The following is a 27695-nucleotide window of genomic DNA, read 5'->3' as shown; positions in this document are numbered from 1 at the left end:
GATATCCAACAAGTTCTTTAAACCCACACCGTACGTCCCTCGCATCTTGCACTGCTCTACCCCACATCCCCATGGCTGACTCAATGAATTGGCAGGTTGAGCTCTCCGACTTGCCCCCTCTCCCGCCCTCTCCACCACCCTCACCCGACCTTCGTCCAGTCATGTGCGACTCAGCGCAACCAACCCCAGCACCCGTTGAACCCTCAGTTGCAGAAATTCCCGCTCCTGCAGCGATAGTACCTCCCGCTCTAGCCCCTCAGCCTGAGCCCCCGCAACCCCAGAGTCAGATCACCCTGCTTCTCCTGAGCGGGTCGAGGAAGACGTTCTCATTCCCTCCAGAGACGACAGTCGGACGGGTTAAAGAGCTCGTATGGGGTAGCTGGCCAGTAGGTGCGTACCACCAACCCCCGTCTCTTGCAATTCACTGATGGATGCGCCTATGGTTGATGACACCAGAATGGAGAGACGAGCAAGTCCCACCCTCACCGAGCTATTTCAGACTGCTCCATCTGGGGAGGATGCTGCAGGACGACTCTACGCTAGCCTGTCCGTGCCCTCTCCTCCCACCTTCCGCAGTCTCCTGACATTCCTCTGCTTTCTCCTCCCACTGCTATTCTCTGCCTAACAGCAAACAACCTTCTCCCCCTCCCTTCTGGCAGCTCCGTCCCACCGCCAATAGTCCACTTAAGCATCAAGTCCTTCGTCCCGCCCGTCGACTCCTCCAAAGCCTCGAAGAAGCATAAGAAGACGGCAGGGAGCGTCGTAGGTGTTGGGGTGGGCGATGAGAGCCCGGACGAGGAAGGCGTAGGGTGTTGTGGGGGTTGTGTGGTAATGTGATGATTTTTGGACCACACCTTGAGGCTCTTGAGGTTCAGGCTGGGGTATGTGCGATCACAGCTCCCTATGGACTGCTAGCTGATAATCCCAAGATATGTTTTCCCTGCCTCGGAAGCCGCTTTATACCCATCCATCCCCACACACTCTTTCATCTCTATCGTACAATCACTAACGACTCACCTAACGTTCACGATTCCCTGTAGCACTAGCACCGCTACCCATCCCTTTTTCAGTTTAGGCTCGGTTGATCTTGCTCCGTTGGAAGGCGGCGTTGAATAGCTGGCGACTGGGATGGACGCGATTATGTGCTTCCTTGTAGTATAGATACTCGACTTATGAATGACTTCACACCTGTTATAAACTTATCCCGGCCCACGAGATGAAGGGGACAAGAAACGCATTTGAGTCATGATCGCATACGCATAAATTGCATAACACTCGCAAGGTAGCGCATACAGTAAATGGGTAATTTTGGCTCGAAGTCTCCTCAGCAATACACCCCAGCCCAGCCCCTGCTCAAACTCACAAAACCGCTCAGAACGTCTTCGGCCTGACAGCGACGAACTTTGAGCGAGACTTGGTAACACGGTGCGGGAGTGGGAAACGGAGGCCTGGCTCGAGCAGCTGGCGGATGTAGGGACGCTTCACATCTGCGGTCTTCTCGATTTCCTGCACGCGGAGGATCTGCACACCCAGTCAGCATGGTTCTACCGGATGTTCGGTAGACGGGTACGTACGTGAACGGAACGGAAACGGGCACGATGGCGTGCTGCCATGTCCTGGTACATGCTGGCCACGGCCTCTGCACGGGACAGGGCACGGAACTCCTTGTACATGTTGTGTGTGCCCGAACGGGAGTCGTACCGCAACCAAATACCGAAGTTCTTTACCTTGAGCGGCTTGCGCTCGGAGATCTGGGAGCGAGTGTTAGTTACAAAGTGCACGGAAAGGGGATGGGCTGCGTCAGGAGAGGATGGTAGGATGGCTTGCGATCCTCTTGGCCTGCGACGGCCAGGTAACGACCTTTCGCCCAACCTCCTGACTCCCACCGCCTCCGCAATTGAAGCCAATACCTCCTCCCTCCCAACGCAGCCCAGTGAATGAATGTAGACTCACAGCATTGACAGCGACGATCTCACCGTTCGCCTTCTTGACCTTCTTCAGCTTTCGAAGGAAGTACCAGAACCTGCTCTTCGCGACAACATCGTTCGGCGCGAATATGCGCATCCTGAACAGACGGGGGGTGGGGTCCGCATCGGTGGGCAGATGGCGGCCCAGCACTTGGTATTCGTTGATGATAGGCATTGCTGGTTGTCGGGAAGGGTCTGGTGCAGCCAGGTCAGCGGTGTTCAATCCAGCGGATGAAGGGGCGACAAGACACAGTTCAACACACTGGGTGATGCGGACACTCTCCAGTGGTCGAACGGCGTCGTCGATGAAGGAGTTCAAAGGGGGTGTTACTCACTGTTGTCGATGCCGACGCTGACGGTGAGGACGATGAGCTCGAAAGTATTTGTCAATTCTTCGTTGAGGGAGTGCACCGCCACTGGGAAAACATCCGCTCAAAAAGTCTCGTGCTTCTTTAGGATTTTGTTTCCGCGAGCGTGCCTCTTGTAGCAACCTCGACGACTCAGAGAACCGCAATATTGTTTCATTATTATCTGTCAACCTTCGAATTACCAAGCTTGCAATAATTTGTCTTTCGTTTTTATCATCACGCCGCTCGATACAGTTGAGCCATAGACTTGGTCACCTTCGCCGTCCTCCTCGTTTCCCGGTCTTCAACCTCGCATTGCCTAATTCCATCTTCTCCTTCGGCATCCAGTTATCCTTTCAATAGCTCGCAATCTTGAAGGGAACAACTGATCGACGCTCGTACTCAACATCAGTTCCAGTCGCTCTATCGTAACCTGTACTTCGTGGCCGCCCCATCCAGGGATGATTGAGCACTTCGGTCAAAGTTGCCCCCAGTGCCGGATTGGTTACGAGCATTCGCGTAAGGAGGTTCTCCCATTCTAGGAAAATGTCAGGAAGGAACACTTAAAGTGATAGAGGTGCGCTCATCTTGACTAAGCCAATTCGGGTACTCGACGACGCCTCGTTTTCTCTTAGCATGTAGAGCATGTATGCCACCAGTCTAGGAGACGGCTGATCTGAAGTTCTCCAAAAGCCGGAATCTTCAGCTCGGATCTAGTGCTTGGATCTGGCTTGGACTTAAGTTGAATATCTCCACAAGTGAACTTCGTTATACCGCTGCATTTGCTTCGCAACGGATCTCCTATTAGATCCAGTCCAGACTGCGTGTCTGCCCACGCATCAGGGCCACGATATATGGGATTGTGCAGCGGTCCAATGTTTGAAGGTTTTGGGAAGATTCAGTATCACCCCGCTGCTCAAGCAATGTTCTGAACTCACAATGGGAGGCGAACTATTCAGGGATACATCGAGGGCGCAGACGAAAAGGTCACCAGCCATACACGTGTAACACAATGCATTGATACGATGATACTGATACTGCGTAGCTTTTGCTTTATGATCAATGATTACAAGGATGGTGGCATCGCAGCGAGAATGAAAAATGATACTTTTTTGGGTCCGTTGATGAAAATGGTCACAATCATGAGTGGATGGGACATGCCGGACATTGATGATTGGTTTTTGACTGAGATGATTTGAAACGGGAATGGATGATTGGGGTAGTGCAGATTGTTGGGAATCGATGAGGTGACGCGAGCTTGAGAAAGACGAAATGGCGGTGAAACAATACAGAACGAGAGCCGCGATAGACGAACGTGCACGAGAGACAGAATCATAGTCTTGAAGAACCGAAAAAGTTCTCTTATGTGGATGAGCACGCTAATAGATTCAAGCGTCAACCTGCGAAGGTGATTTGTCATCCTTGACGGCGATGGGCCTGGGAGCGGAGATCGCTCCATGATATCCACCGCTCGTCTTGACGATGTGGTCCATAGAAGACCCGGGCATTATGGCCGACATTTCAGACCCGATGATTTTGTCAGATAAGTGGGCAGCAGCAGGCGCGGAAGGCATGTTGATAGTGGCTCCGACGCCGCGCGCCGGAGTGCGAGGACGCTGGGCGGGCATGCCCTGGCTCATTATTTGTGCGGAGGATTGATCGACATTGATTTTGTTGTCAGCTGCACCTGGGAAACCCGGGGCGGTCAAGATGGCTGGAGAAACGGGCTGAGAAGAAGCCTGAGAAGACGGCACAGATGACTGAGGAGTGAGCATGTGGCTGGGGGCCGCGCTGTTGTTGTGATGAATGCCCGCATCGTGCTTGGGTTCGACGACAAGCGGAACGGTCTTCGTGCCAAGGAGTTGCGCGGCCAAAGCTTCGTTAAGCTTCTGGCTCTGGTGGGCATTGTCCTCGAACGCTTCAGGGATGGCGGGGAGCGACGAGAGGAACGACTGGGGCGTGTAGACAGTACCGGACGCCAAGCGTCCGTTCTGAGGAGAGCAGGGAGATGGAGGAGGGGCGCGAACAACTGAGCTGGTAGGCGTGCCAGTCATATTCGAATTCATGTTGGTGTTGGCCGAAGTGCCGTGGGAAGACGTACGAAAGTCATTTGGGGTATTGTGGGTCTGCTTGCCGTTTGGGGAGGACAACTTCGGAGCATTCGGATTGCGGATAGAGACAGGCGATTGAAGTTGAGCAGGAGTGAACAAGGCGGGTCCGTACAGATCCTGGCGGCCAAGAACATTCAGCGCATTAGTGTCAAGGTTACCGAGGCCGTTGCGGCTATTGAGAGGGAGGGTGTTGGAAAGCCCGAGTTGCGAGTTCAAGCTGAGATGAGGGTCAGGGAAAGCACATCCTGTAGCTGCTGCAAGACCTACTTCAACGACTGCATCAGATTGGCAAGCCCAGCCGCGTTTTGCAAGTTCGCAACACCTTGAAGCCCATTTAGCGTATTCAAGTTCTGTAGGCCACGAAGTCCAACCAAGTCGTTCACACCGAAGGCGGGGATGTTGCTGACGTCGTTCATGCTGATCCAGTGATCGGTGCCAAGTCCCGGCCGGTTGATCTGCTGCTGCTGTTGTTGCTGAGGAACGGGTTGCTGGATCCCCATCGTACCGAGACCCATGTTGAAGAACGCCAGATTGGGCTGAGCCCTAGATGCACTGGGGAGGTCTACGCCAACCCAACCAGCGTCATTGAGGCGTCCTTCTTCGCCATATCCGGGAAAGACGGATTTCGGGCGATTGCTCTTTAGGAGAATCGATTCAGCTTAGAACATCAAATGGCCTATTCGGCTTACACCCACACGACGCCATGCACCAGCTTCGGCAAATCGAACGCTCAGAGGGGTTTCGGATCCGCGAACATAAGCGCCATCGAGTTTGTCGATCATTTCCTCAGCAGTGTCATGATCTTTCAATCTGTGCCACAACCGAGGTTAGCGACTGCAATCCGGTACGCAGGCTAGATGGGCGAACCTGATAAGAGCGACCTTCCATTTCACATCCTTAGTCTGCTCAGGAGATATGTTCTCCTTTCCGGTTATCTCACGGTCGATGGTCGGCCACACAACAGTACCATCGTTCATTTCATCTCCGAGGCGGAAAGAAATGACGAAGTGGGGAACGAACAGCAGCTCAAGGGTCTGTCGATGAAATAAGATACAAGTCTCAGTTGCGAAACAGTGCACTTACATGTTGATCAGTGTTCTTAGCCAGGCCACGGACGTGCAAGCTCGACGCGTCATCACGCGCACCAACAAAGGGAAGAAGAAGCTGATCAGCAAGCAAAGGATTGGGAACCTTGCTGGTCTATATGCGGCACCAGATGAGTTTGTGCCTAATCGCGGAAGCAGAGAAGACAGACCTTGGCGAAGGAAGCTTGATACCTAGAGCGATGGAGGGCAACGATGCACCTCCGAGCATCCTCAAGAGTCTCGAACCTTGAGGAATATACGTGAACATCGAAACAAAGTAGATAGACGCGCATATACTTACAGAACAAAGCCGTACGACCCAGGGACGGGGGCGTCCTCGCGATGGAAGACGCGGACAGAGAGTACTTTACCGTAAGGAGAGCAGAGGCGGAATAATGCCTCATCAGGCGTATGCAGAGGAAGGTTGTTGACATACACATTGGTGGTGCTATATGTGTGTCAGGAGGGTGCATATACTCAGCTCAGGACGTACTTTTTGGGATTGAACAGCGGATCGTTAGGCGGCTTCGACTGTGGGGTGGCTATATGCCTGTGTTAGTACCCACCTACACGAGAGTGAGAGGACTTACTCTGGCCTGTGGCTGAGTTAGGCAAGTTCACAGTAGTGCGCTGCACAGTCGAGGGAGGAGTCGGAAGCCCGAGAGCACGCTGCAACTGCTGGGTAGTAGACAGACTCTGGGGGGTGTTGAGCAGAGCAGCGAGGTTGGCAGCCGAGGAGGAGGGTGTGATAGGGGTAGGAGGAACTCCTCCTCCCATCACTTTCCTCGTCATCCCCATACCGATAGCCGCGGCAGACTGGGTAGGAAGCATATTGTAGCGGAGGAGTGTAGCTGATGGTGAAGCTGCGGACGTGTGTTGGAGTGAGGTGTCCACACAGTGTCTTGCGCTGAGAGTTTGTCGATGATCCTTTGGGAGTGAGATATGGAGAGGGGATGGAAAGAGATGGAGAGCAAAGTTGGCATACAACGATGATCTTTATATATCCATGAGAAGGGGGTGTACGGTACGACAGGTGATCCAGAGCAGTCCGATCCGGACATCAAGTGTACCAAAGCGGACATTGAAATCGACAGGGAGTCACGAGTCCGAGTAGCAAGAGCGGAAATACGAAGGCTCAAAGGCAAGTGCGATCGAGGCTCAGGGATGTGGCATAGACGCAGTGAAGTGACTGGGAGTGTCTTGTGCAAAAAGCCGCCAGAATCTGCCTCCGGGTAGGGAGATCTCTAGAAGCTGATCCTCGTCATCGACCCCTAGGCAGCAGCATGATAGAGACAAGTCAAGAGGTTCAGGTCAAGAAGGAGCGACCACGGCGATGGGTTAGCAAGGGATCGCGATGTGAAGAGCAGAGGGAGTGATCGAGGGCAGAAAAGAGTTATGAGGGGCAGATACTGACCCTTGTCCTGAATCACATCTCCCACCTCGGCTATTCCGGCAAAGGTCCGGTCAGGGGTATGAATCGACAAAGAGATGTGCCTCTACTAGTAGAGTTGCGTTAGCTGTTTGCTGCTCGGAATGAATAGCGGCTCCGAGCACCACCGGGAAGACCACCGTTGATGGGAAGTGAGAACTGCGCAACCGGACGCGCCATTCCGCCGGCTGCGTGAGGAGGAGTATAGATCTCGGAGACGAGGGTAAGCCGCGTGTGATAGCAAGAGGAGGGCCCACAAGGGGATGAGGCGAGACTCGTGTGGAGCGATGGAGGACGACAGAGTAAGCCAGCGGTTGACGGACGAGGGGTATTCAGCATACGTCAGTCGGAGGCGTTGAGAGCGAGGATTTCAAGGCATATCACAGCAAGCACGCCGTCAGGGCCACACCCATCGTGCCTGTCGCCGTATTTGGGACTAGCTATTTCCCGTCTTTGTGACCAGAGCTGCCTTCTGGCGTAAGTGAGGAGTGTGAAGAGTGCCACAGAAATGAAACCCTGAACTCTCCAGAGTGTCGTTCGCCTTATTCTGGAAGCCATTTCCCCTGGCTTCGACCGAGTATCTCCGGACACTTCTCTGCGTGATTGTCCAGACGCTAGGCAGAGCGCGAAAGAAGCAAGCTTGGCTTGTGATAGAACAATCACCTACTCAACGTGGCTGCATGAGCGCCTTTTTCGGTGCTCGGTGGTGTGCTTCTTTTCGTCGGAGGCTCAAAACGGAAACATACTCACGTGCCTCTGACGCCACGGGGCTCACGTAAGCCGACCCCCAAACTCGGTCTGCGCATCCGCCCGTCACCTGCAAGCCTTGCAGGTACGACCACCGTGTCCTCCCCCCTCTACTCTTAATATCACTCTTCACACTGCTCAGCAGCTTGATAGGACGCACAAGATGTCCTATCGCATTGAGCCGAAGTACTACGAGTTTTACCGGTCTGCTTCGTACGCATATCTTGTTTATCGGACGAGGAACGTTGCTAACTCGCCGGCACTCGGGCACGAATAGGATCGGCCGCGCTCTGATGGACTCGCTGGACGAGCTCATACAAGATGGACTAATCACTCCTCAGCTGGCGTTCAAGGTACTCATGCAGGTGTGTGATACTCGTAGATCGTGCCCCGGACGGATCTCAGCTTGGTGCAGTTCGATCGTGCGACGACCGAGACGTTGAACAGGCACGTCAAGTTCAAGACCTCTCTCAAGGTTCGTCTCGCCCCTATCACTTGGTCTGCATTAGTGAGCCAACTTTCTCATCCAGGGTCACCTGAGCACCTACCGTTTGTGCGACGACGTGTGGACGTTCTTTGTCAAGAACCCGAGCTTCAAGATCGAGGGCGGCGAGCTTGTTACCGCAGACAAGGTCAAGATTATCGCTGTCAAGTCAGAACAGGCAACAGCGGCTGAGGCGAAGACAAAGCCGAACCAGGGATAGTGGGTACGTCCGCCTATGACGGTTTTGAAGAAGATAGGGCTGATGCGCGAAGCAGACGGAGATGTATGCGCCCGAAACGAGACTCGTCTCTTTATGCATGCATGCATCTCCTCTGTACACATCGATATGCTCGATATGGATGTCACTGCTCATTTGTTCTGCTCTGCTTTTCCTTCCCGGCGATTGCCTCTTTACCGACGTAGTTCCCAGAGACCAACATCATATACGCACACACAACTGATATAGATGCTATCAGCCTGTACTATTAGTAGCCGGTATGCATATGTATACTAATTCCATTCACTCATCCTGTAAATTTCGTTCATATCCCTTCCTGTTGATCCGATGACGGGGTGATATCAAGAATGCGGGGATGAAGAGATCATTATTACAATCAACGCCGAGGAACGGACAACCTCATTATCCACTCCCCAGAGACACACCGCCCTCATCTCTTCCACATCCCAGGGAACACCTAAGTCGTCTTCATAAAATTCTGCTGTCTGATCCTCTCTCTACTCTCTTTCCTCATCTTTTTTCTCTGCGCCGTCAGCTCCTCCTCATCTTTCAGAATCCTCCGTCTCTCTCTCTCCTTCTCGTCCAGTTCCTCTGCGCCATCCTCCGTCTTATGTGGGGCTACTCTTCCCTTGCCCTTCCCTTTCGCTCCGGCTTTGGCAGGTTCGTCTAAGAGGGTCCAGAGCCATGCCGGGTAGTCGGTGTCGGGCATAGCGATTACCGGAGGGGCGTCTTTAAGGTATTGGATTCCCGTTAACACGGTACCGGGAGGACAAGAGGATGTTGCTGTTCAGTCACCATATACGTGAAGCTCTATCTAGGTATGGAGGAAAGTAGGGACGCACGAGGAGGCTTGGAAGGGACTTTGACTGCCATACCTCGCCGTGCGTGTCGCGTACAGACGAGCGAGCCATTTCGTAGGAAGAGCGCTGAGCGCGAGGTTCCAATCCAGAGAGAGGTCATGTTATGGGTGGGTGTGTATACGGCGTCCCTCGATGAATCAGTCGTTGAAATTGTCGGCTGCTCGAAAATGCAAGAAGGCTTATGCATAGCCACTAGGAGACTCGGCTCCGAATTGGTGCATCTCTCTCGGGCTCCGTCTCTCAACCTTCCTCGTATGCTTACTCTGGTACAACGCTGCTTGACATGTTTCATATTGCTAAATGAAGATTATTGATAAACACGGAACGAGACACTGTCAGTCACCATCTTTAACGTCGCATAATCCGGATCAATCTCCGGCGTCTCCTTTCGAATTTCTTGACTGTCACTTGCGCAGACGTGGGAATGCAAAAGGATAACAACAATACAGCTCCTCTACACATTGCACGCTGCTTATGACCTCTAAAGGATCAAATCGGTACACTATTCCCTTCTGCTGCCTCTCAATTCTGCGTTTGCTGGCGTTGCGTCATAGAAGGCCACGACTCAAGGTTGAGCACCACAAACGGTAGGGCACATCTTCTGCAAGTACGTCTTCCACTTGTTATCCTTGCATTTGAGGGCGAATTTCTTGCATTCGGGGCCATCGACTCTGGAGATCGGGCCGCCCGGCGCCGGCACAGCGGAAACCAGCGCCGCGAGGAGTGTCAAGGCCAAGAATGAGGTGAAGACTGTCGTGCTCACGTCAGTATCTCCATCGATCAAGACAATGTTTCTACTTACAGCGCATGATTGAGGGATGTCTTGAGATAGAGATGGGAAGGTGTACGGTGTATAGGGACGGCTGGTCGTTGAAAAGGTTGCGAGGTGGTGAAGGATCGGATGTTTGGCGAGTGAGGTTGTGCGTCCAGCGCTATGGAGTACAACAGTAGTTCTGAAGGCTTTTATCTGGTTTCCACCGCGAAGAAGGTTCTCCGGAGGAGATTGAAGTCGTACGACGAGACTCTGTTCATCAATAACTGCGCTGTAAGAGCATGGACACGACATCATGGATCTGTTGGGAGTTGGACAACCAACACGTATCAAGCGATATTTACGTGAACATTGCATATGGAAGGACAATCATTTGTCATAATCAAATACAACGCATGATTAGTTGCAATCCGTGAGAAAAGTAGGTTGCAATTCAAATGTGACTGCGCCGGTTTTGTGAAACACCTGATAATGGTTGGAACGGAAATGCGGTGCGAGGAACCGTGCGATACCCTTAAATAATCGAACGCATCTCTCATCAGAGGGCTGGCCACTTGCTGCATGTCTTCCAAACCGACACCATTGTTGAATCTGGAACAAGACCTCCTTAGTCACTGTCTCTCTAACATCCCATTGTCCTTCACTTGGACAGTATTCTCAAACCCATGCCCGTCCTTGAGGGGAAATCGTGTGTGAAGAGTCTCAGTCGCTGAAAATGTTGTGGGATGCGGGAAAGATCATCTGCTTGATGGATAAGGAGACAACCGACAACATATCAGTATATACGTATGCAAGGAAGGAGGAACCGTCTTCGTCATATAATTGACTTCCCTGTGGGGTCGATCCGTGACAACTGTAGACGTGGTCATTCCGGTCGGAACGGGAATGCGATGCGCGAAGCCTCTGTTGACATGGCCTTTCACGTCATGCAACAACCCATTGAAGGAAGAATTTTCAGTCTTTCCATGTTTCACTTGGGATGTCAGGTCATTGATGGATAACGGTAGTGAGCTCTCCCCCCAGCGAAACTGTGTGATCATGAATGACCCAGAGACAAGTGAAGTAATACCCACTACCCAACTGCACCTGTCCTCTAATCTCTAGACTTCTTTCGATTTGAAATTGTCGAGTGTTCATCACATCGTGCAGATCATGATGAAGAGTGTTTCTGGGCAGCCTATGCCGTGCGTGCATCTGCGCCCCAGATCCGAGGAATCGATAGTACTTTCTCTGGTTATGGTTCAACTCGTACATATACTTTGTGCGAATGTGGGAAAGCAGCTTGATTGTCATCGCGGTCTGCACAATTTTGCATCTAATGAACGCACGAAGGCCTGAAATCCCAGGACGTGGCCTTCGCTCTCCCACATCATGACAACCTCAGACCAGATATGCACTGCCGTCTGGTGACTTTCTTGGGGGAGAAGGACATCTCATTTGTAATTGCAAGTTTTGCGACACATCTTCATCATCATGTCGATATAGATCGGGTCTTTACACCGAGACTTCATGTCCTTGCAGTTACTTCCCGTGTCAGAAGCTGGGACGGGCATGGGTGCCGCTGATGCAAGAGCGGAGAAGAGGGTGACCGCGAGCAGTGGGCTGAATACTGGTGTACTGGCATCAGTATTGCAGTCAACAAGAAAGACATGTTCGCTTACATCTCATAATGGAGCAGTTTCTCGGCGTATGGGAAAGACGTGCGCAAAGATTGTGGGCTCTTCGGAAGGGTCGGGGAGATCGATGGGCGACCAGCGCTATGAAATAACGAGAATCATTGTGCCCTGACTTTTAACCTTTCAGAAGATTTCATGTTGAGGAATCTGAGCGTTGTGAGGCCGTAGGAAGTTGTGTTGATGAAACAAATTAGCGCTGACACCAGGCGCCCGGGGAGTGAATGCAGGGGTTCTCCGACGGATCAGACATAGTTGTGACACTCTCACGAGAACTTTCCAGACGGAGCAGCGGCCATTTGTGAGTGAAAGTGCTGCAGGGTCTGCCGGTGTAGGGCAGGGACCGGACAGGTCATTGTCATGGAGGCTTGGAGATGCAATGCTAAGACCCTTTCAATGTTGCTTTCCTGCGTCTCGTAGGAAAGCAACAACGGTCGATCAAAACAGAAAGGATCTGATGTCTGTCGCCTATGTTCCCACGCCACAGAGAAATGATAAGCGGATCGCAGAGTCAACACGCATTAATTGGGTCCTTTGGCCAGACCATGCCAGACCCTTGCAGCCTGCCCTAAATCTAGTTCCTGACGCGTGGAAGGGTCTGGCAATTTGTGTTGTTCGTGCTTGTGTAAGTCCCGCGCTCGTGTCCATCATGCGGACTACTAGAGATTAATCAATACTGATGGAACTTCTTTCTATCGGTACTCGGTTACAATCACTACAGACTTGCAATCGAATTCTGGCGCCAGTTTTTATCCACATCTTGCTGCTCTACACTTAGACTGCGACTTTGCATACTGCTTTCTTACCATTGGTATTTCTCGAGAAAAATCCCGTTTTGCTACGCCTTCCTCTCTATAACGGCATTACTATGGAGCCGGACTGTTCAGAGAACACCAATCTATCTCGACGGTTGATACCTTCAGAGCCTTCAGATATCTGGTACCCCGTGGTAAATGGACCGAAAACTGGTATACCTCTGTCCATCAAGCACTCAACAAGGACAAGACGTTGTCTTACACTGCAGATTGGAAGAATGTCCCCGGGATCAAGACTGATGAAGAACGGTAGTATGGGGAAAGGGATATTCAGGGTGGTGAATGTATGAAGAATCTTGTTCTTGGTGGCTTCGGCGACCAGCGTTATCAAGTACAGCTCAACTATTGCGACTTTATCTACCTCCCAATGTGCCGCAAACTCAATCTAGAGAGCAGGCACTGTGGCAACAAAATACTGGTCGCATGAAACGAATGCTTGTGAGCATTGGATGGAAAGTCATCTGACTTCCCATTCATGACGTAAGCGATGCATATTGACGTTCATTTGTCGTAATGAGTTCCGAGATGGAGCAGTGCTTCCGAGAAAGCAATGTAGAAGCTGATGTGGCTGTCCGTTGTAAAGATGATGGAGTTGAAATGCGGTACTAGCGCTCTTTGGGGTCCTATGAGAAAGGAACGACACCGACAAGTAATCAAAAGAATATGTCTCACAGATAAGTTGGATTTGACTTGAGGTTGTCAATGACTGAGCGTCTGCGATTTTTCTGGACAGTTGACCATTGTCGCGATGCCCCCTTTTTTTCGTCTGGTTCTCACCAGTCACTTGCGCAGAATTCGTGTGGAGTATAACCGATCCATTCCTTGATTGATATCTCATACGCTATCTGTCCAGTCCTTCGCAAAACAGAGTTCCATCTTTGGCGGCGAACACTATTTCCCTCTCGCCCACCATAACACCCTCGAATCGTTGCAAATTGCTCAGTGGCAAGTTTGCGGGCAGTTCTTCCTCATGATGGCAGCATATTTGGGATCGTGACACCACGCCTTCTTTGCTTTGCAGTCGGGGGGATCTCCGTCGGGAACGGGCGTTGGTGCAGCAGAAACAAACGCGACAAAGACGGTTAAAGCGACCAATGGGCTGAAGACTAGCACATTCGGGTTCATGTGCCGCTCAATAAAGGACCAAAATATTACTTACATCGCATGTTGTGATAATGTCTCGGGAATCGAGAAAGGTTCGTGGGGAGCGGTGGTTGGGGAAAAAGAATGGCGTATGTCTGGAGCGGAGTATGTGGTTGGGGATGATGTTGGTGCGGCCAGCGCTATGGAGTAGAGCCGTTGCCATTGCGCTTGTTATATCCCTTTGGGCTACGAGAAAGGCTGACGGAGAAGATACTGCGGAATAAAGCACAGTGCTTGTGAAACACATAGCTGCACAGCCCGAGAGCTGGGACGATGGCGGTCCGAGAACCGATCAGAGATACTGACGTCGACACTTTATAAGCAATGACTCATATTTGTCACAATACCAATCGAAATGGCTTCAGAAGTTGCATTCTATGAGTCAAATCAGATGGTGATACGGCATCGCGCAGTTGACAAAGCACCGTTCGTGGTTGGATGTGGGAAGTACAGTGCAAGATCCCATTTCTCACGCCCCGCAGGTGCCGAACGCCGATGATCACGGCGCAGTGATACAGAGCTTTTCAAGTATCTGATGGATTTCCATGGTCCCTCAAACAGAAAAAATGATAGGCAGGTTGTTCGAAGGATCATGGGCCGAACAAGTCGGAGAATCGTCAAGGTAAAAGATATCCGGGAAGTACGTAATTGTCGGCTTTTACACTGAATTTTACGACCCTGGTTTCCCTGCCTGACGCATCCTCCCAAAACAATCAGTTAGTGCTCATTCCTCTACCTGTACCTGTGCTTGTAAATCCCAATAATTTTATACGTTTGACTTATCCATTAATGGAGCTGTTCGAAGGCCCTCTTTCGGACTTGGAAGAGACCGGCTCGGGTCAGGAGAGGGACTCCACAAAGGGCAAGAGCCACGCCATACGTGCAGAGAGTAAAGATGCAATTGATGTGTATCACCCTGTTGATGAACTCCCTGAAGATCCATCGCCACCTCCCTCTGACGTCGATGCTGAAGAGGAAGAAGAGGTGTTGGAGGAAAATGAAGAGCTCACAACCAAGCACGACGGCTGGGAAGATGACTCCACGCCCCGCAATGCGTTCGTCGGCGGTGGTGCGAACTCAAAGGCGTTTCGAAATCTATTGCGGCGTGCACCTTCTCCACTACTGCTTCCGGTGGGCAGCCTCTTGACCTGGCCTAAATGGTGATACCGCATAAATAACCTGTCAATCGCAGGATTATGCCACGACAATGAGGAAGATCCAGTTCATAGACCCGCGAGCTTGTTGTAAAGTGGTACAACATCACCCTGCTTCACGGCGCTTGACGTATGTTTCACTGAAGGACCGGCCGATAAGTCGGAGTGGAATGATCGGTGCATTGACCGCCAGGGCCACGGCCAATAATGATTGATTCTTTCATGAAGATGTAGAGAGACCATCGCCCGGCTTTGTGAGCACACCGAGTTGAATTGCGGTAGTCGGTGACCCAAGCTATTGCTCCAACAGCCCTTCACTCCCCTTGAACTGAATGGCCTCATTCCAGGCGCAGGCGCTGATCTTGGCGAGACAGGCTAGGTCCGAAGGAAATGGGGATCACTGCGATTCTTTCTGGTGGGTGTCAGGGTGAGATACCCCCACTGCTGCTGCGTAACAGAATTCTACGCAATTGGTGAGGGCTTGCCTGCTCACTGTTCCTTCGCGCTTCCATGAAGATACATAGATCGAGAATCCGTTGATCAGAAAAGAGCTTGCTGCCTGGACTGGTTCTCTCTCCGACCAGATGCTCACCGAGCGCGGCGAGTTCGTTCACCGCTTTTCGCAATTGATGATGAAAATCACTTTTGTGTGCGACCGGCTCGTTCGAGGCATGTTCGTCTCGGATGACAGCTACTCCCAGGCCCCGAGTTATGAAGAACGGGGGTATCTGGTCGTCAGACAAGATGGGTCGAAGATGGTTGCGTATCGGAAGGATCTAGCACTGCGATCGGATTGATCAGAGCACGCTGCGACGCCCTTTCGACGCTAACTTGCATGTGTCCGTTCTATATGCGCTAGAACGGTCGTCTTTGACGACCCGTGGACGAAGAGGAGCTGGAGAGGCGCAGCGGGCGAAGAGGAGTAGTCTGGGTGGGAACTCGGGAATTGGGAGGCTTCGACGTTCAGGGCTCGGTTGTAGAACGGGTTGGAGTATTCTCGCCGCATGCCTCAGCTAAGGGTGGAGATGATCGTCAGTCAGGTGCCTGAGAGCAAAAAAGGCAACACGTACAATATTTGGATGATCGTCGTATCCCCATTAGTGAACTCAAAACCTCCAGTTCGGTATGTGCGATGTGCTACCCCTTCCGAGGGATGTATATGAGTGATATGAGAGGCGCTCGAGTTCATGTTCCCGCCGATCTCCGTGATTTCGTCTTCTGAACAGGTCTGGCAGAACGCGCGACTGGAGGAGAACAGCGACGGCGATGATTACGATAGGTGAAGGTGGTCTTGTTCTCCAAAACAGAAATGGAGTGGTTTGTGGGGATGTTCCTGGGCTCGGGGGAGAGGACGCGCAAAGGTGCGTCTGTCCTACGATGGAAATGGGGCAAGTAGCAGGCAAGTGGGACACATGAAAAGAGCATTTAACGGGACCAAAACATGGGAAATGTGTGATTCTTATCCTAGCTACATCGGTAAGGACATAAATTTATCTCGTGTACGTGTTCTTGCATGGCTTCCAGAATATCTTCATCCCACAACATGCAGGAAGTAGGCCGACGACTCGACTCCTGAACTGTTAGGTCAACGGGGTTTCGAACTCGTCTTTGTAAACGTACGCGGAGAATTATTTCTTGAAGTTTACGACAACGTCCCAGCATTGCATTTTCCGCCCTAGCTCGAACCAAGTCCAACTGATATTCTGAGGAGAAATTATGGCGACAGGCAGCCCATGAGCTGTACGTTAGGTGGAGCTTCAGACTTCGAAGTGCCGGGCAAACCACATACAAGCTAGGGTTGAGGATAGCCAACGTGGCCGAGGTTACTGCGCATTCAGACAGCTCGAGCTCCTGAAGTAGTGGAGCCGCTCGTAGTGTTCTCTCTAGGGTATCGGGATGAATGTAGAAACTACTCAGACAGAGAGTCGTGACAGAATGGAGTATGGATAGGACCCGTGGGAGAAAATCAACGTCCCTGTCTTGCATCCCATACTGTCGGCAGATATTTAAAACTCGAAGATTCGGCGCGCCTATGGTCTGAATGAAGACATCGAGATTCATTTCCTCGCCCTGGTCACGATCACCGGTGAATGTCAACGTAAGGGTGTGAAGGTGTTCCAACTTGATATCCTCCCGGTGTACGAGGTTGAGGGGAAGAGCAACGTCGAGGCTCTGCAGCGTTGGCATCGTCTCTAGGATGCGAAGGTCGAGCCGCATCAGCGCCTCCGTTGGCTCTGATGATGGAGCCTCGTAAGTACTGACTCGGTCTATCCATTGTATATGCGATTCGTCATCCATTGCCTCCAATTCCACAATTTCCGTCCAACTCGCCAGTTTTAAGGAAGTCAGAGGGAGGAAGATGCTATTGCCTTGAGTGTCCGTCACGACAGTGAACTGCGTGACGGTGAGACTCTTCAACTTAGTCGAGTGTAAGACAAGTGGGAACGGTGGTAGGTCATCCACGACACCGTCCCGGAACTCATAACTTCCTGCGTTATGAATCGAAAGAGACTCCAGGAGAGGAAGTGAGGTAGCAATAAATTTCGATACGTCGCGGACACAGGATGCTGGTAATGCGATGTCCAGCGAACGAATAAAAGCAAGCGACGTTTGTAAAGTAGCAAAGACCATTTGAATAGCCGCTTGCCCATCTGGGTCAAGCGCGTCGAATCGGAAGGTTACGGGCACTCCCTCGCTCCGGGAAAGCAACCTTGAAAGGTCTGTCACAATATCAGAGGACTGTCGAACCGCACCCGCCGTCGACGAACACAAGCGAATATTTGCATTCTACGCCGGCGCATGCTGCCTGTAGTCGCTCCAGTCTCCCTCCTTCACCCGGACACCCCATCCTCACACCTGGCATCAACACGACAAACCATTATCTCCTGCCCAACCCCAGTCAAGAACGGACGATCCATGTCACCATCCATATCCCAGAGAGCAAGTGAGAGAATGGGTGGCGGCAGGGAGGGCCCTCGAGGTTCATCCCAAAGATTCACCCCTACCCAGCCCAGAGACCTTCAGATGGCAACAGCAGAGTCCTTCCAAGCTTCTTCAAAGCCAATCGTCGACTTCGACGATCTGCTGTGAAGAAGCCCGGAGGAGTCCTCCAGTCCGGTGGCATGCGATGTCTTTCTCTGGGCAGGTCACTAGCCTGGCCAGCAGCAGCTCCCCAGCAGGCAGGCAACTACGAGCCGACTGATCCCTCTTCCACCTATGAGGACAGAAGGCCAAGGGGCTCGTTCACCTCAAGCCCTTCTGGTACAAGCCCTACCCCGCCTTCAGGAGATCATCGATCTCTCCGGAGATGAGAACGAAGAAGCAAGGGCAGCCTTGACGCAAAGTTCGACCGCTTTGCAGAGAGATATACATCGTCAGGCTGCAGAGCTGCAAGATGGGCAAGATGCGGAGAGTCAGATTGCAGATCACAACAAGGTACGGAGACGTTTGGGACAGCGACAGACAAGAGGTGTGGGGATAGGTCGGTGAGGGTTGACTGAGGGAGAGAAGATGAGGAGAGGGGAGTGTTGCCTGCAGTTGACGGCCCGTCAGTCGTGGTATGTAAGCCAACATTCCACCCGAGATCGATGTAAATATCTATGCCACTTGCCGTTCTATCTCCATCTAGTAATCCATTATATTAGGATAATGAGACCCCGGACACCCCAACTCTCTTGGTAATTGTGTCTATCCATACCATATGGTGAAGTATCCACCACCGTTGTCTCCATCTCCTCCTCCTCCTCTTCCAGTGTCGCTCCCCTTCCTCACCGGCCTCATCCTGGATCTCCATCGCGTCTTCCTCTCTCAGCTTCATGGCATCCAAGGAATTATTGATGCTGGCCATCCTCAGCGGAGGTCAAGTGCTGGTGGGCAAGGTGGGCATTGCGGTGGAGTGGATTCTATGAACGGACCACCGCTCCCATAACCTTCTTCCTCTCCGTCATCTCGCCAACGGGGACGGTCTTAACCATCACGCCGCCCAGTTCCGAGTCGTCCGACTGGGGATGTAGCTTCGCAGTCGACGAGATCATCAGCCAGTGTGCACATTCTGCCGCCTGATTCGCAATGACGACCTCCCAGCTCGCGCCGAGTCTTCACATCTGTAGCTGCGGAACAAGATATATCGATACTTGCGAACAGCATGCAAAGCGAATTAACTCCCTTCCCCGTATGGTATTCGGCCGGCAAAAAAATGTGCCTTCTGGTTCCACGTTCGATCTCTTCACGGTCCCATGCCAGGTCATCAATGTCGAGCAGAAGTTCGGAAGGGCAAATTTTCATTGCTTGCCGCAGCTGGAGTGCTTCTATGAGCGGCTTGTTGACATTCAAAGGCAGGCACAATCGCTCCGGATCCTGCTAGGGATAAACCTCGGTGGGGTCATCGGATAGGAGCATCGCGTCTGACGGTTGGTTCCAGTGGTCGAAGATGAACCCTTGGACGGGCGGGTAGCTGCGTTAGGATGGTTGAGAGATATGGGTGCACAACGCATGATATCAGTGCAAGATTAATAATATTGGGGTGGACGGCCGGTGTAAGTGCTCTGGGTGAGTCGTTGTAGTGCTTGTGCCGGGGATTTCCAAGGGTAAGACTAGTTAGATTCCGAAAATCCGGCTGAATGGAGACATAGGAGAGCGAAGCGAGGTCAAGGTCATCGATGGGGTGGATATCGACGTCGCCACAGAACAAAACCTTCTTCAGATTGGGGCTCTTAGAGATAACGCCAAGGCACTCGTCAAGGTGCGCTTGAGTATGATCCGTAGCACAATTCGCTTGAATCCAGCTCTTGCAATTCGGATAGAGCATCTATCCACAAGTATCTAAATCTCTCGAATAGAGGCGTTGGACGGGCCGTTGTCTGCCCTCGGAAGATGTCGAAGACTGTCGCATTCTCCGTCGTTGTGTGACGCTCGTTGCTAGACAGCAGGGATTCAGAGTGCGTAATTCAGGCGCTGCCTGGTCCACGGCAGTAATCAATACCCGCACATCCCAATCTGATTTTGTTGTGAAACAAATCGACCGCCAGTGCTTCATCGGCGGCAGGAAGGTCATTACAGCTGGGAGATCGTCCGTCTGTTCATAGCGCTGTCGTAATGAACAGAGGTACCGCTGGCTTTGTTTGGTGTGACAGTCATGTCGAAATCAATGTCCACAGAACAGATCTTCGAAAGAGAGCTCAAGCATTGCGCACGAGGAATTCAAATCGTCCACAACCTTGTACGTTGATATGCCGCCAAAGCGTCGGCATAGACAGTGCAACTTCTCTGTGCAGCTGCGGTCAGATTGAATGCCAGCGCGATTCATACTACTCACCGAAACTGAGTGTTCACGTGAGAGAGGCAAACAATACTTCTCCACACCGGGAGGGCTTGTGGCTCATTGAAGACGGGTAAAATGTAGTCAAGTAGGAATCGTCCTCGTTCGCCAAGTTGAAAATATGTTTCGACATATCGTGCGGTATCTTGGTCAGATTCACTTTAGCAGACTCTCCCAGTTGGCGACCTCCACACGTCATCCACCACTTCCGCATGCGATCAGCTCATCGGAGGCGTGTTCGTCTCGGACGACAGCTACTCGTACTCCCACCATGGGCCGAGTAATGAGGAACGGGACTACCCGGTCGTGAGACAAGATGGGCCGGAGATGCCAGTGGACGCGTATGGGGAGGATCTAGCACTTGCGATGGAATTGCTTAGAGCGTGCGTGGTACGAGACCCTTCCGAAACTGGCTCGCATGTGTCCGCTCCGTATCCTCTAGAACGGTGGTCTTTGACGAATCGGGGAGGAAAAGGAGATTGGGAGGTGCAACGGGCGAACGGGAGTAGTCTGGTTGGGAAAGGGGGAATTGGGAGGCTTCGATGTTCAGGGTTCAGTTGTAGAACGGGTTGGAGTATTCTTCCCCATGCCTCGGCTAAGAGTGGGGATGAGCGTGCATCAGTCAGGCGGAGAGCAAATAAGGCAACACGTACAATATTTGGATGATCGTCTTATCCCCATTAGTGAACTCAAACCCCCCATATTTAACCTCTTCCACTGATGTTATCGCTGAAGCATCTGTTTCTCTTCTTCGGCAGTGGCAAGGAAACTGCAAGTCCTCATGTACAGCATCGGCAAGCTCGGCAGTCCTCTTAATCGCAACAGCAGTAGTCGCGTCCCTCCACAGAGACCCCAGGTCGTAACCTCTGCCGAAAAGGCTATTGTCCAAAGCATCTCCACCTTATCCATCGCGTCGACGGACCTAGCGCGAGGAACCGCGTTTCTTCCGCGTCTGTGGGGGAGTTGGGATCATCGAATGTTGTCGTATGAGGTTGCAACGCGCTGGAGAGTGAGGTGCACCCGAGGGGTGAAGAGCAGTGATAGGAGAGGGGTGGACTGGTATCGCCCAAGTAGGATGGGCATGGCGTTTCGCAGAATGAAGAACGACTGAACAGTCGCGCTTTGACCTCAAAGACTCGACTACCGTCTCTTCGCGTGTGTGTCTTTGGTATCGCGTCGTCGTCGTCGATGGTCAACGAGATGAGATCCCCAGTCCGGTATATGGAATGTGCTTCCCCTTCCGAGGGATGTGTACGAGTGAAATGAGAGGCGACACGGGAGGAGGAGGAGGAGGAGATGGAGACAACGGTAGCGGATACTTCACCATGGATGGTACGGATACAATATCACCCAGAATTAGGGTGTTTGGGGTCTATTATCAACATAATGAAATGTATTAATACTAAACGGAGATATCTCGCGTAGATATCTACATTGATTTGTCTGGTGGAGTGACGGGCCACCGACGGCAGGCAACACTCCCCTCTCCGTCTCACCCACCCCCACACCTCTTGTCTCTTCCCCCCCTCTGACAATGCGCATCTTGGTGCTGGGAACTCTCAGGTTTCGGTGCTTGCTTCTTCGTCTTCATCCCCACTGAGATTGATGGGATAGGGCAGGTGGGATACAGGCACAGGGGCTTGGCGTGAACCCGAGGCTTGAGGTATCACTGGCCTCCTAGGGGGAAGAGGGAACAGTGGGTTCTACGTCTCCTGCCTGTCTGCGAGCGGTTGGTGGCTGGCGATCTGCCCAGGGAAAGGGATCCGACACGACGAGAATGGAGGGGGAAGACGTCGATCCTCATTCCATCTATGGTTACCATCGACCGGTCGCCAGGCTGGGTTGTGATCATTCACATGGACGAAGCCTGAGGGCTGCGAAGGGTGCTGAGCGCAGTGCTGCGTCCAGTTCTCCACCCAGCTCCTCCACCTGCTGACAGGCACCTCGATCATGACACGGATGACTTGTTCATGACCGGGGTTAGGGGGGAGTGTGCTGGTTATTGTTTCGATGCCGGGCAAGACGATGGAAGCTGATGGCTGTCTGGGTGAATGGGGGAGATTGCCGCAGCGACTACAGCCGGCATGCGCCGGCGTAGAATGCAGATGTACTTTTGTGTTCTGACACGGCGGGTGCGGTTCGACAGTCTCGTTTCGATCACCCTGCCTTGCCTCCCGGAGAACGTCTGGGTGCATGATGGGCTGAGGGGGATGCTCGGGTATAGAACGCTCTTGGACATCCATCCAAGAGTTGGATGCCCTCGCGCGGAGCATACCGTCACCGATGAACCACTGGGAGTGATCCTCACGCAGGACCTGCTCATCGGTACCGATCCGTTGATGTCTGGTGTGCTCGGTGTGCTCGGTGGTGCCAGGTGAGGGTTGCCGGAACGGACGGCGCGCACGGGGTATGTCCTTCTCATTCCCAGGAGATCGGGTTCTTTTTGACATAGTGAGTGTAAAATGTTAGAATGTTGGCTGTTGCTTCGGAAGGAGACAGCGAGTCAAGGTAATCAGGCTGTACGATGGTTGACAAGAGAGGGGGGAAGAGAATACGCAGCCACACAGACTAGAAGTTCTTAAATCGAGGAGTGGTTTGAGATAGAGTTGCTGTTCTTCTCTAACACAATGTGACAGGCGGATACACATCGGCCTGTCACGTTGTGTTCCCGCCAGCAATCAGCGGCACACACAATTTAGGTGCTTTGGCGCCTAACTACTGCATATCAAGGCCAGGGAAGCAATCCGATGGAATGATTAGGGTCGATAGATATATGGACTGAGGTCAGCGGTATGGTCTTCTGGACCGGAGAACCCAGACCATGGTCGCTTCGCAGGCCGGCATCCCACTCCATGGTTGTAAAGAATTCCTGTGCATTCCATAAGTTTTACGCTCTTTCAATAGTGAATGATTGGTGTCTTAGAGACTTCTTTGTGGTTCTGCAACCGCGTTGTTTGATGGTAGCTCTCCATTCAAAGTACTGATTAGACTTCTAAGTCATGGGTTTCCTCGCAACGGTTTTCGGCAAGTCGCAGCCAATAAATCCCATGTCTTCTTTTGCCCGGCACCACCGTTTGGCAAGTCGTCAAAGGTGCTAGTGAATGGCAAATGCTCCCATTCACAACACGATGCCCCCTTTTTTCAACGGGGTGATTTTGAAGAAAGGAACCCCTTATTGTCAAAGCGCGTTCTCCGAAGGTCATGTGAGTGTTTCAAAAAGCTCCTGCCGGGGTTCAAGTTGCTTATCTCCGGCGAAGGGTTCGCTTCTTGGTTGCTCAGAAGCATTTACGTTCCGTGCCGGTTCACACACTTGTTGTTTAACCTTCGACTGTGGTGCAGGCAGGGTTTACAAGCATATATTAGCTACATAATGTGATGGGTATCGACACAACTGATGCTCGAAGATCAAAGCATGTAATATGAGCTAAGTAGATATGATATCGAACGAGATATCTTCCAGGATACCATCGCAAAACGAATTAAATGCTAGAATACCCTTTCAATCTGAGACCTGACTACTACATTCCACAACGATTGGTGGTTGGATGTGAGAAGTCTGCAGTGCAAGGTCCGTTTTCTCACGTCTCGCGGGTACGTAGCGCTGGTGATCACCGCATACAGGGCTGTTCAATAATTTGATGCGTTTCGCTCCCCATACAGAAAAATCGATAGGCAGGATGTGTGAAGGATGATGGGGGCCGACCAAGTGCCAGAGAATCATATGGGGAACTTCTCAGCTTTTTTACCGTCGGCTGGCTTCTGCATTGTCACTGACTTGTTCGACCCTGATATTCCTGCGGAACGCGGCTTTCCAAAACAATATAATTTTGGGCTCATTCTTTTACCTCTATCTGTACTTTTAACTCCTAGTATTTTGCCACGTCCGAGTTTTCTAGTAATGGAGCTTGGAAAGAAGGCGCCTGTGTCGGATGATTCCCCATTGGAAGGCCCTACATGGGATCTGGAAGAGACCGGCTCTGGTCAGGAGCGCGAATCTGCGGGCAAAAACAAGGACAAGAGGTGCGTCATACCGAAATGGTGGAATTAGAGGCCAAGAATGACGAATCGCATATACAATAGATAGAACGAGTCAGTGCTGACGAGGCTCCATCGGCAGTGCCAACGAAAGTGCTGATGTGGCTCGTCCTTCGCATCCTCAAGACGACGCCAACGCTGCAGAGCCTCGAAGTTACTCTTCCCCTCAACTTCCTACATCGGGAGTATACATCAACTTGAAACACCTTCAGGCCGTTACAGCCACTACAGCATGTCTGCACCGTCAACAGCACCCCATGCGACACAGTTCCTGTTACCGAGGACAGGAGAACGTTTAGCGATCGTGATCATCGCCGCCGTTATCCTCCTCCGGTCATGGGTTCTGGCAGCCCTGTTCAAAAGACGAAATCACGGCCATGCGTGACCTCTACTCGTTTGACAGGAAGGCAATAAAGTACTTCCAGTTCCGATAGGGAAAAAGGCGCGCAGAGTACGTTTATCCCAGACTGACCTTCGTTCTACTCATCCAGTCCACAGGCGCTAATCCACCCAACCTCCTCCTCCTTCGACCTCCCCCACCGCGACCCTCCTCCCCTCCACACCGGCTCAGACTGGGGATGTAGCTTCGCATTCGACGAGGTATTCAGCCATGGTGTACATCTGTAGTCCGATCTGCAATGTCAACCTCCCAACTCGCGCCGAGCCTTCACACTTGTATCTGCAAAAAAAGATAAATCGATACATGCGAACACAGTATGCAAAGCCCATTAGTTCCCTTCCACCCATGGTATTCCGCCGACAAAGATTTGCGGCTCCTGTTTCCCGGTGGATCTCTTCAACCTCCCATGCGGGCCGCGCTCAGCCTCTCAGCCTCTCAGCCTCTTTGCACTTCCTTTTCGGATTCTTACCAACCCCGACGTTTCCGGTCTCACATCCCACATCTCTCCTCCGCCTGAAGCGCTCCAAACATCGAGACATTCAGTATACAGATGTGCCACTCTCCCTCGCCCTCAGGAAGAAGGACCTGTATTCCCTCCATCGCCCTGCTCGCAGCATACCAGGAGCAAACAACGGGATTGAAAGGGTGATTTTGATCCCTTGGAGCTGGATGAGGTGGAGGAAAGACCCCGGGAGCGGAGGGTCGGGTGTACACATGTAGTGGTCGAAGGCGGGCAGGGAAAAGGACGAACAGGATGGCCTAACAACCCACTATTTGCGATATCATGAGCTTCTTCCTCCCGAACAGTAATGATCTGCTATGTGGATGCTGAAGATGAGGCTATATGGGCGTCCAAGTTCGGAGTACATCGAAAATGGACAAGCGCCGAAAGAAGCAAAGCCTGGAAAGGCACGTGCAAAACGCGTGTTGAAGACGGGGGCAGATTTCCCTCGCATCATCCACCCCCAGCAGTTCCCGTCGACCCTCACCAGCCCACATAAATATTGACGAGGACGCTCCAGCAACCTCCTTCAAAGGTGAGCAAGAATTAACGAAAGGCTGGGAAGCGGCTGGGAATTAGGCAGACTTCTTACATTCGCAACAGATCATCATCAGATAGAATGGTGCCCTGCGGACAGGCGACGATATGTGCTCGGAACGTTCCCATCGAACATCGGCGCTTTGCAATTAAACAACGTCGCCGCCGGAATCGAACGTCTTGCGATAGAACAAGTGCCTCTCTCTCGCTCAGTGCCACTCAAACCTTGTCCGAGCACATGTGGAGGCCACCTACGACGATCCGGGCGAAGTGGGCCATGCGAGACAAGCTCAAGTACGACATCGAGCTCTTACGCATTGAGCACATGAGGATCGATACAGCGTATGAGCTGCGATTGAAACTACTACGCGCGCAATATCAAGACGACTCGATGGTGATCCGAAGGAAGCGACTTGAGAAGCATTGTCAGCTCTGGTCTATCACTGGGATCTGCACGCTTCCAGATGACCTGCTTTCCGATATCATTCTCTTGGCGACGGAACAAGGTGATTTCATTCGAAACATGACTCCCGAATTCATACATATTGCCCCCTTTGTTTGTCGCCAGTGGAGGGACGTGTGTGCGACAATGCCTCAACTCTGGTCTACTCTTGTGATCTCGGGGCCTCTTCGGCCGCCGCATGGGGACTATGATTCAACGCATCATTGGTATAATATTGTGAAACAGCTCTCGACAGTGCTTTCGCGGAGCCAGGCAGCGCCCGTTACCATGCAATTAAATCAATCTCACCTTCTGGATGCTCATGTTGCGGTTCCAACCCTCTTCGCTACATTGCAAAGTTCGCCCGCTTTCATTCGGTCCATGGACATCCGGTTATCAGCGCTCCATGTCCGCGACGCGTCGAGATGTCTTGCCACATCACTTCCTGTTCTGGAGTCTCTTGCCATTCACAGCTCAGGGAATGACTTGATATGGGAAGATTTGGGGTGCGGTGTGCCACCGTTTCCTCTTGGCTTGCATTCGAATATGTTGAAGAGTCTCACTGTTGGGCAGTTCACCGGTCTGACGAGAAAAGGCAGCGACATGTTTTCCTCACTGACTTCATTGCAACTGATGAGGTTGACCGCAATTGTGCAAGTCAAGGCGATGGATGACGAACAGCATATACAATGGATAGATCGAGTCACTCGCAAGCGTCCATCGGCAGTGCGACCCTAGGCACGCATGCGGCTCGATCTTCGCATCCTCAAGGCGGCACCGATGTTGCAAAGCCTCGATCTTGCTCTGCCCCTAGACCTTGTACACCTCAAATATCTCAAGTTGGAAAACCTTCAAAAGCTCCGGCTCAAGGTGCATACGAATGAAGAAAGGAATCTCTGTTTATTCAACCAGACCATTGGCATGTCCAACCTTCGTATTTTAGATCTCAGCCGACCTTGGCGACTGGAATTCGCCGAGGATGAGTTTCTCCGACAGGTCATATCCATGGTCAGTTCCCTCGTATCTCTCCGTTTAAACGGTTACTGGCTCGAGATGGAACCCTTGGAAAAGATACTACGAGCGACGCCACTACTACAATCGCTTAGCCTGTCTGGATGCGTTATCACTGCAGCCATGTTGGCTATCCTCCACGGTAAACAAGATGTTCTATGCCCCGGCCTTCGAACTCTGGTTCTCAAGAATGCGTCCGGGATGGATCCGGATGACCCCCGTGGTTTCTGCCCAGAAGATCTGTTGGACTTGGTTCGATCGAGGGCGGAACATGCAATCCTGGGACGTTGTCGTAAACTCCAAGAAGTAACTATCCTGGAATCTTTACTGCGACGACTCCCAAGCCCCGGTAACATAGAATTTCACGACTGGGAATGTGATGGTCCCTGTATGTTGTTGGATGAAGATATTCTGGAAGTCATGCATGAACACGTAACCGACATATATTTGTGTACCGACTGATGTAGCTAGGATACGAATCACAGAAACATCATTCTTCTCACTCTTTCAGTACTATTGAATTATATGTCATGTCAGACTTGCAGTGAAAATTCACATGCCTACTTGCCCGATTTCTGTCCAAGGGCACACGCACCCTTCCTCTCTCCGCGTCCTCTCCACCGACC

The 27695-nt window shown here is 51.9% G+C and overlaps 10 protein-coding genes across 10 annotated transcripts; 6 read left to right on the top strand and 4 right to left on the bottom strand.

Moving 5' to 3' along the window:
- Window positions 1–71: 71 nt before the first annotated feature.
- On the top strand, window positions 72–1181 carry DACRYDRAFT_117972 (uncharacterized protein; the record flags this gene model as incomplete). Its single annotated transcript, XM_040770501.1, has 4 exons — window positions 72–390; window positions 457–546; window positions 629–881; window positions 930–1181. The coding sequence occupies 3 exons, from the start codon at window positions 72–74 to the stop codon at window positions 835–837; spliced, it is 618 nt and encodes a 205-aa protein (XP_040626100.1). The 3' UTR covers window positions 838–881; window positions 930–1181.
- A 53-nt stretch (window positions 1182–1234) lies between these two features.
- DACRYDRAFT_23813 (ribosomal protein L18ae) lies at window positions 1235–2324 on the bottom strand. The gene is made up of 4 exons (XM_040773406.1): window positions 2303–2324; window positions 1954–2162; window positions 1575–1751; window positions 1235–1521 (listed from the first exon to the last, which is right to left on the bottom strand). The coding sequence occupies exons 2-4, from the start codon at window positions 2140–2142 to the stop codon at window positions 1372–1374; spliced, it is 516 nt and encodes a 171-aa protein (XP_040626099.1). The 5' UTR covers window positions 2143–2162; window positions 2303–2324; the 3' UTR covers window positions 1235–1371.
- Window positions 2325–3702: 1378 nt separating this feature from the next.
- DACRYDRAFT_101364 (uncharacterized protein) lies at window positions 3703–6341 on the bottom strand (the record flags this gene model as incomplete). Its single annotated transcript, XM_040767549.1, has 9 exons — window positions 3703–4642; window positions 4693–5063; window positions 5115–5235; window positions 5293–5459; window positions 5509–5625; window positions 5681–5756; window positions 5812–5958; window positions 6004–6052; window positions 6101–6341. 9 exons carry the CDS (start codon window positions 6339–6341, stop codon window positions 3703–3705), a joined length of 2229 nt encoding a protein of 742 aa, XP_040626098.1.
- A 1432-nt stretch (window positions 6342–7773) lies between these two features.
- DACRYDRAFT_23812 (transcription initiation factor IIA gamma subunit) lies at window positions 7774–8694 on the top strand. Its single transcript, XM_040773405.1, has 5 exons — window positions 7774–7899; window positions 7964–8051; window positions 8102–8161; window positions 8217–8393; window positions 8446–8694. The coding sequence occupies exons 1-4, from the start codon at window positions 7850–7852 to the stop codon at window positions 8388–8390; spliced, it is 372 nt and encodes a 123-aa protein (XP_040626097.1). The 5' UTR covers window positions 7774–7849; the 3' UTR covers window positions 8391–8393; window positions 8446–8694.
- Window positions 8695–8766: 72 nt separating this feature from the next.
- On the bottom strand, window positions 8767–9388 carry DACRYDRAFT_23811 (uncharacterized protein). The gene is made up of 2 exons (XM_040773404.1): window positions 9251–9388; window positions 8767–9191 (listed from the first exon to the last, which is right to left on the bottom strand). The coding sequence occupies exons 1-2, from the start codon at window positions 9366–9368 to the stop codon at window positions 8866–8868; spliced, it is 444 nt and encodes a 147-aa protein (XP_040626096.1). The 5' UTR covers window positions 9369–9388; the 3' UTR covers window positions 8767–8865.
- Window positions 9389–13554: 4166 nt separating this feature from the next.
- Window positions 13555–14230, top strand: DACRYDRAFT_23810 (uncharacterized protein). The gene is made up of 3 exons (XM_040773403.1): window positions 13555–13634; window positions 13688–14046; window positions 14097–14230. The coding sequence occupies exons 2-3, from the start codon at window positions 13996–13998 to the stop codon at window positions 14205–14207; spliced, it is 162 nt and encodes a 53-aa protein (XP_040626095.1). The 5' UTR covers window positions 13555–13634; window positions 13688–13995; the 3' UTR covers window positions 14208–14230.
- A 230-nt stretch (window positions 14231–14460) lies between these two features.
- Window positions 14461–14835, top strand: DACRYDRAFT_17411 (uncharacterized protein; the record flags this gene model as incomplete). Its single annotated transcript, XM_040771281.1, has 1 exon — window positions 14461–14835. One exon carries the CDS (start codon window positions 14461–14463, stop codon window positions 14833–14835), a length of 375 nt encoding a protein of 124 aa, XP_040626094.1.
- A 319-nt stretch (window positions 14836–15154) lies between these two features.
- On the top strand, window positions 15155–15785 carry DACRYDRAFT_23809 (uncharacterized protein). The gene has a single exon (XM_040773402.1). It carries the CDS (start codon window positions 15410–15412, stop codon window positions 15620–15622), a length of 213 nt encoding a protein of 70 aa, XP_040626093.1. The 5' UTR covers window positions 15155–15409; the 3' UTR covers window positions 15623–15785.
- A 6060-nt stretch (window positions 15786–21845) lies between these two features.
- DACRYDRAFT_109919 (uncharacterized protein) lies at window positions 21846–22592 on the bottom strand (the record flags this gene model as incomplete). The annotated part of the gene is made up of 1 exon (XM_040768971.1): window positions 21846–22592. One exon carries the CDS (start codon window positions 22590–22592, stop codon window positions 21846–21848), a length of 747 nt encoding a protein of 248 aa, XP_040626092.1.
- A 1448-nt stretch (window positions 22593–24040) lies between these two features.
- Window positions 24041–24761, top strand: DACRYDRAFT_109918 (uncharacterized protein; the record flags this gene model as incomplete). The annotated part of the gene is made up of 5 exons (XM_040768970.1): window positions 24041–24162; window positions 24260–24330; window positions 24390–24558; window positions 24612–24628; window positions 24676–24761. The coding sequence occupies 5 exons, from the start codon at window positions 24041–24043 to the stop codon at window positions 24759–24761; spliced, it is 465 nt and encodes a 154-aa protein (XP_040626091.1).
- Between the last annotated feature and the right edge of the window lie 2934 nt (window positions 24762–27695).

This window comes from Dacryopinax primogenitus (assembly GCF_000292625.1).
Source record: "Dacryopinax primogenitus strain DJM-731 SS1 chromosome Unknown DACRYscaffold_16, whole genome shotgun sequence".
Lineage (NCBI taxonomy): Eukaryota > Fungi > Basidiomycota > Dacrymycetes > Dacrymycetales > Dacrymycetaceae > Dacryopinax > Dacryopinax primogenitus.
Note: the sequence above shows the minus strand (reverse complement) of the source record. Positions and strands in the feature narration are given on the sequence as shown.

Coding starts and splice junctions, on each gene's coding strand:
- DACRYDRAFT_23812 (XM_040773405.1), top strand. CDS start 7,850: ATGTCCTATCGCATTGAGCCGAAGTACTACGAGTTTTACCGGTCTGCT. Junction 8,052..8,101: donor CGTTCAAGGTACTCATGCAG/GTGTGTGATACT, acceptor AGCTTGGTGCAG/TTCGATCGTGCGACGACCGA. Junction 8,162..8,216: donor AGTTCAAGACCTCTCTCAAG/GTTCGTCTCGCC, acceptor TTTCTCATCCAG/GGTCACCTGAGCACCTACCG.
- DACRYDRAFT_23811 (XM_040773404.1), bottom strand. CDS start 9,368: ATGACCTCTCTCTGGATTGGAACCTCGCGCTCAGCGCTCTTCCTACGA. Junction 9,192..9,250: donor AGTCCCTTCCAAGCCTCCTC/GTGCGTCCCTAC, acceptor GTGACTGAACAG/CAACATCCTCTTGTCCTCCC.
- DACRYDRAFT_23809 (XM_040773402.1), top strand. CDS start 15,410: ATGCTCACCGAGCGCGGCGAGTTCGTTCACCGCTTTTCGCAATTGATG.
- DACRYDRAFT_23813 (XM_040773406.1), bottom strand. CDS start 2,142: ATGCCTATCATCAACGAATACCAAGTGCTGGGCCGCCATCTGCCCACC. Junction 1,752..1,953: donor AGATCGTCGCTGTCAATGCT/GTGAGTCTACAT, acceptor ACTCGCTCCCAG/ATCTCCGAGCGCAAGCCGCT. Junction 1,522..1,574: donor CCCGTTTCCGTTCCGTTCAC/GTACGTACCCGT, acceptor CTGGGTGTGCAG/ATCCTCCGCGTGCAGGAAAT.
- DACRYDRAFT_23810 (XM_040773403.1), top strand. CDS start 13,996: ATGACTCATATTTGTCACAATACCAATCGAAATGGCTTCAGAAGTTGC. Junction 14,047..14,096: donor ATGGCTTCAGAAGTTGCATT/CTATGAGTCAAA, acceptor TTGACAAAGCAC/CGTTCGTGGTTGGATGTGGG.